This window comes from Myotis brandtii, unplaced genomic scaffold (assembly GCF_000412655.1).
Source record: "Myotis brandtii unplaced genomic scaffold, ASM41265v1 scaffold78, whole genome shotgun sequence".
NCBI lineage: Eukaryota > Metazoa > Chordata > Mammalia > Chiroptera > Vespertilionidae > Myotis > Myotis brandtii.
This window is the reverse complement of record NW_005371131.1, coordinates 2,122,813-2,129,188: the sequence shown is the minus strand read 5'-3', so window position 1 is coordinate 2,129,188 and position 6,376 is coordinate 2,122,813. Positions and strand designations below refer to the sequence as shown.

The following is a 6,376-nucleotide window of genomic DNA, read 5'->3' as shown; positions in this document are numbered from 1 at the left end:
TCTCTCTCTTCCTCTGAAATCAATAAAAATACATATATATATAAAGCACGTCCTGCCCAGCGGCGCCCAGCTGTCCTTAGCAGCCCCGCTGGCCAGTGGCCCAGGCTCGCGGCTGGAGTCCACACCTCGCGTCAAGTAGGTGCCATCTCCCTTCTCTGAGGAAAACCTTTGCTCCCTCCCCCTTTTGCAACTGCGGGGACATTGGTCTCCTCACTTCCCTTGTCCTCCTGGTGAGCAAGACTCTGAGGAAAACCTTTGCTCCCTCCCCCTTTTGCAACATTGGTCTCCTTACTTCCCTTGTCCTCCTGGTGAGCAAGGGCCTGGTTTATTTACACTCTGCCTTTGTTAAAAGAATGAATGAATAAGCCCAGCTTTGACAGTCCCATGAAGGGCCTCCTGCTCCAACACCTTTAGGCCCACCCACCAAGTCCCCATTCCTGCTCCCAGGGCGCTTGGGCGCCCTTCGTAGGGCAGACTCTGCACTGTCTGATGACTAAGGAAACCCACAGAACTTAGTACCTGTCTCTTCCTTGAGCCAGCTCAGTGTCAAGCGCACAGCAGGTGCTCAATAACTAATGACCTAAGGTTTAAAGGAGACACTCCTAGCTTCCTTGGCCCGGGCCCAGCCTGCCTCTCTTTTTCTGCATGGCTGCCGCCCACCCAGGCCCGCCCCCAGCACGCTGCCCTGCTGGCAGCTTCCAGGATGCAGCACGCAGGTGCCCGCTGCACAAACACAGCACAGTGCCTCCAGCCCTCGCTGCGCACAGATTCCACAGACACAGGCTCATAGCACATGGACTCTTTATTGTGACGCTCAGTGGAAACCTCTGGAACCAGCTTCCTGTAGTGGTGACAGCTGCAGCACATGCTAAGGCACTTTTACTCTAGAAAAAAGGGTGGGTGCAAGTTCATTCACTCCTTTGTGACAGCAACTGGGACCTGAATTCAGAGCTTTGGAGGCATATGTAGCTTTTACACAGCTTCATGATTTGTGGACTTTGTTTCTTTAAAAAAACACCTTCTTTGCCATAAGTAAGTCTAAATGCAGCATATACATAACAGTTAGGAATACAGGGAAATCAGCAACCAGTGCAGACCAGTGTAGGACACGCTCCTCTTCTAAACAGGCTCCAAAGGAAGGCAGTGACGAAGACCGGGGGCTTTACCATTTATTAAAGGGGGAAGAAAACCTTTTACTTTTCTCCTTTCAAAAACATCTGTGCAGATGGTGGGTTTCTCAATGTGACCGAGTCAACGGTGCCGATCAACGACCCTCGGGCCCAGTCCTGGAGTAGGTCAAGGTCGTGTGGGAGGGTCACTGGCCCCGTCTGATGCCCTGGCTGTCAGATCTGGGACAGTCCCTTAACCATTAAATATATTTGGTCCCCAAGAGTGTTGGGAGAAGCCACTGCTGGCCTTTCCAGCTTGCCCCTAGGCCCTGTCTGCGGGCCCCCGGCCTGGCTGTGGCAGGGCAGGCTGCCCTCCGCAAAGGAGGGGAAGGGGTCATCATTGCACTTGAGACGTTCTAGAATCAGGAAGGGGACAGTGCGCTGCCCAGTGGGGGTGGGGAGGAACGACCCCCCCTCCCCCAGCATTCTGTGCCCTGCACAGAGGTGGCGACCCTGGGCCTGCTCTGGCCGAACCACCCAGAGCCCACGGGAGGGGGCCGGTGGGCAGAGGGTGTGAGGTCACCGTGTGTGATTGCCAACAGCAAAGAAGGGGGTGGGGAAGAGCTGGTGGCAGAGGGGGTAAGGTGACGATTCTTCTGGGGTGTTGGGCTATCAAAACTCCTTAGTCTGAAGAAAAATAGATTCGTAGAAAACTCTCTTGCCCGCCCCCGGCGGCTGCCCTTCCGGCCTCACCATCTTGCGCTTTTGGCAAGAGGAGGCCAAAGACCCTGCAGGCCACTCTGTCCCCAGCCAGGGGCCCAGGGCCCTGACTCTTTGGTATCAGATTCTCGGGGTGGGAGGGAGGGTGGGGAAGCGAGGGCAGGCGAGGGGAGGGCGGCAGCAGAGAAGCCAGAGGCCCTCACAGGCGGGGCAGGCGGAGGCACAGGCCTGAGGTCCCCTGGCCTGGTGACAGGGGCTGGGGTCACGGTCACAGCAGTCCCAAGGAGGTGAGGGGTGCTGCAGGGGCTAGAAAGGGGAGGCGGAGTCATCCGTTGGTCGTTCGGCCTGTCTGTCTGTCCTTCTGGGGCAGGAGGCAGAGAGGTTATTCGGCAGCTTTGGCCTCTGCCCCGTCGGCTTTGCCGTCCACCTCGTCGTCCGAGCACTCGCCAGTGCCTTTCCGAGCCATCCGGCGGGGCACGACAAATGGCAGGTCGCCACGCCTGCAGGCAGAGGCAGAGGGTCAGAGGGCCAGACAGGGATGCCCAACACAGCTCACACACCACAGCGACCCCTAGAGGCAAATGGGCGCCTAACATCCCACAGGAGAAGCAATGCTGGCCTCTGGGGCCATGGCCTCCACACAGGCCAGGCCGGCTCTCAGGGAGCAGGTGGTTAAAGTGGAAGCAAAACCCACCAGGAAATCAGGACGGATGACAAGGGGGAAAGGCACTAGAAGAGATGGAGTTGCCTTCTGCAACATGCCTCCCTTTCCTCAAACTTAGTATAAAACAGAGATGGAGAGACAGGAACGCAGTGTGGGAAGCCCAGGACCTTCCTCCCACCTCATGTAAGAAAGTAGTATTCAATTAAAAAAAAGCAGTATCCAATGCTGACTAAAGGTCTGCTCTTGTGGACTGCATGTGTGAAAAAGGACTGCCGTGAACAGCAGGCAGCGATGAGACTGGGGAGAGGCCTCCCCGCAGCCGCTTCAGACTTGAATGCTCGCAATCCCTCCAGAAGTGCGAGAGGCCCTCTGTCTTGCAGGTGCAGTGAGAGGGCAGCAGCTGCGTTCAGCAAGCGCTCACGGCACCGAGCATGGGCCAGACCCGCACACCTTCTAGTTCCAAACGTCCAGCATGGGACCCTTGCCACCGGACTGGGAGCGGCCGCGGGAGCAGACTTTGCAGATGGGATGGAGTAAGTGACCTAGACTTCAATGCCCATCCACAAGGCTGGGCCAGAGCCCAGAGGGCAAGAAGAACCTGGGGCAGTGGCCCTGACGCCACTTTCTCGGCCTCCAGGGCTGTGCTCACTGACGTCGAGAACGAACTCACTTGCGAAAGCAGAAATCACGGGAAGGGGCCGGCGGAGGCAGGGCTCACCTGAGCTTGTTCTTGAGGGAGCTGACCTCCCGGTTCATGGCGTCCGCGGTCTCGGTGGCGTCCTCCAGCTCGCGCTGCAGTTTCCTGCGGGAGGCGTTGGCCCGCTGGGCCTCTTCCTCGGCCTCCTCCAGCTGCCGCTTAAGCTGCTTCAGGCGGGTGGACGCCTTGTCAGCCTGTGGGGATGTGTGGCCAGTGGCCATGGTTAGGCGTCCTGGGTGAGTGTGGCCTGTACGGCCTCTGGCCAGCCCACCGCTCTGCCCACAAACGCACCTGGTCCTTGAACTGCTCGGCGTTCCTGCGCTCATCATCCACCTGCAGCAACACGTCCTTCAGCTTCTTCTCGGCCCGACGCACCTGCTTGCAGGCCGCCTGGCGCTCCCTGCCAGGCACAGACAGTGTGGCTTAGGGGGACACCCTCCTTCAGGGGGTCCGGCCACACCACAGGCTGGACCACCCACTCCTGGCCTCACTGCTACTTCCCCCCAGGGAGGCCTTGGTGCTAAGGCAGCCCCTCTTTACTGGACACCCACTGTGAGCTTTGGCTTCTGGGAGGCACTTTAATTGGCCCCATTTCAAAGATGGGGAAACTGGGCCTCCGAGAAGAAAAGGGACACATCTCAGAGCATATGTGGCCCTAGGAAAAGGGAAAATTGAGATTGGGGACCCAGTGGGACCCCCATTACCTCCCAACAAGTCTCTGTCTTGCTGAGCCCAGACTGTGCCCAGGTGGTTGTGAACGTCTACCTCTCTCTCTGAGGCAGCCTAACAGACAGCCACACCCTCAACTTCAGAGGTGGGCCAAGGGCTCCTCAAGCTCTTCAGGCCCCAGGGAAACGGAGGAGAGCCCGTCGGGAGGAGGAGATGAGCCGCAGGGACAGGACGCTGGTTCCTGACTACACCCAGAGGGGCCTGAAGCTTACTCAGGTGACGGGAGAGGGAGACCTACTTCGTCTCGTTGTCCAGCTGCTCCTCCAGCTGCGCGATCTTGGCCTCCAGGGCAGTGATGGAGGCCTTGTACTTGGACTTGACTGTGCCCTCCATCTCCTGCAGCTTGACCTTGAGCTCCTTGTTCTGGCGCTCCATCTGCTGCCTGGCGTTCTCGTTCTTCTGGGCGTGGCTGCGCTCGAGGTTCAGGTCTGTGTTGATCTGATCGATCTGTGGGAAGAACGGCTCGTGAACGGAGGAAGGCTGGGCATCCTGCTGGGGACAGATCCCACAGATACCCTTATAACACCAGGTCCCCCAAACTTAGCAGGGCCAGGACATGCTCCCCTAAGCAATCAGGAAGCTACCGGCTTGGCCGAGGTGGCGCTCAGGACCCACAGCCCGAGCACGGTGCGGTGCCGAGGGAGTGCCCAGGCAGCCCAGCCCTGCCCACCTGCAGGTTGGCCTTCTTCAGCCTGTCGTTCACCAGCTCCGTGTTGCCCTGCTCCTCCTCCAGCTCCTCCTCCAGCTGGGCGATGCGAGCCTCCAGGCGCCGCTTCTCCTCCAATGCCAGGGCTCTGGGGAGGCCGGGGAGGAGTGAGAAGGGGCCAGTCCCAGAGGGGGTGTACCCCCCACAACACCCACCTTTACTTAGTGGCTCACTCACCCTTTGCCGCTGCTGTTGGCAATCTCGTCGGCCAGCTCGTCCCGCTCCTGCTGGGCCTGACGCTTGGCACGCTCTGCAGCTGCCAGTTCCTGCCACGAGAACCCAGAGTGTGACCCGCTGGCAGCCCGCTGCCCTGAAAGGCCACCCCTTCCCTTCCTGGTCCTCTGCAGTGCCATCCTCCCCAAGACCCTGGCGCCCCCTCACAAACCCCCTTCTGGCACCCCCTCTAACCCCCTTCTGGGCCTGCCTCCTCCATGAGGTCCTGCCACGAGAACCCAGAGTGTGACCCGCTGGCAGCCTGCTGCCCTGAAAGGCCACCCCCCTCCCTTCCTGGTCCTCGGCAGTGCCATCCTCCCCAAGACCCTGGCGCCCTCTCTAGCCCCCTTCTCGGCCTGCCTCCTCCATGCGGCCCTTTCTCATGAGCCCCTCTGGCTCACAGGGCTGATTCCTCCCTCAGAGGTCACAGATTAGGTACCACAGGTTTAAAAAGCATCTAAGTGCTCGGAACCAGGCCTGGAGCGATGGATGTAACGAATAATAAGAAACCGGTGGCCTAATGGGGCATGCTGGTCCCTCTTCATCCCAGGTAGACCAGATATAAGGAGGGACGAGCTAGAGACGTGAGTTAGGACCCGGGTGTGAAGGCTCTGAAAGCCAGGTGGAGGAGAGGGACTTGACTCCCAGGGTGAGGGGCCATGGACAAAGGTCCTCATGTGACCATGGAGGGAAGGATCCCACCCAGGCCCAGGCAGGAGAGCACAGTCAATTAGCAAGAGCGGACGAGGACCTGCCTGGATGCCTGGCCCCCACTGCAGAAGACTGCCCAGATCCTGAGGAATCTATGTGCCTCATGTGTGATAGACAAGGGGTCACTCGGCACACAAGCCTCTGGGCGGGACCTCTCTTGGCCAGGAGGCCATTCACAGTGGGAGGTGGAGGTTACAAACTGAAATCCTGCAGGGAATTCTTTCATAAAGACCCACCCCAACTAAATCCTGGAGTTCCCCTGGCTTATCTTCAGTCCTGACCAACACGAGCCCAGTGGAGGCCCTGCACTGCCACCTGCTGGCCAGAGACCCTGATTGACCCTTTGGCCCTGATCACCTCCTGCAGCTGAATCATCTCAGCCTCCATGCTCTTCAGCTTCTTCTCGTTCTCCTTGGCCTGCGCCAGGATCTCCTCGCGGGAGGCCCGCGTGTCATCCAGCTCTCGCATGTAGTCCTTCATCTGGGCCTGTGGGGGGAGGAGACGCTTGGTACCTCCACCCTGACCCCAGTGGCCACTCATGTCCTGCCCACCCCACCTCCCACCTCCACCCCCCATCCCCTCCAAGGGACAACCACCAACAGGACCTTGTGGCTGCCCTTTTCCTTGACACCACAAGGAACAAGCTTAACTAAAAGGGCAAAACAGTAACCAAAGACAAAATGTTCCTTTACCCGACACCACTTTATACTTATTGACCGTCAGGATCTACGAAGCATACCCTGGGCAGCGTCAGTCACTGTGTCCATAGGACCCTCGTGGCTCGTGTTTCACTTCCTACAACTGCCTGTTGGCTTAAATCCTGCACT

At 58.9% G+C, this 6,376-nt stretch overlaps 1 protein-coding gene across 2 annotated transcripts in view; it reads right to left on the bottom strand.

The window, feature by feature from the left end:
- Window positions 1-784: 784 nt before the first annotated feature.
- The window catches only part of MYH9 (myosin, heavy chain 9, non-muscle), a 58,579-nt gene continuing 52,987 nt past the window's right edge, over window positions 785-6,376 (bottom strand). For both annotated transcript variants that reach the window (XM_014530810.1, XM_005883246.2), the window contains 7 exons: window positions 5,907-6,035; window positions 4,803-4,891; window positions 4,590-4,713; window positions 4,158-4,366; window positions 3,482-3,590; window positions 3,212-3,384; window positions 785-2,329 (listed from right to left, as the gene is read on the bottom strand). In XM_014530810.1, the coding sequence (XP_014386296.1) occupies window positions 2,212-2,329; window positions 3,212-3,384; window positions 3,482-3,590; window positions 4,158-4,366; window positions 4,590-4,713; window positions 4,803-4,891; window positions 5,907-6,035 (951 nt within the window). In that variant the 3' untranslated portion in view covers window positions 785-2,211. The remainder of the gene's footprint in view (window positions 2,330-3,211; window positions 3,385-3,481; window positions 3,591-4,157; window positions 4,367-4,589; window positions 4,714-4,802; window positions 4,892-5,906; window positions 6,036-6,376) is intronic.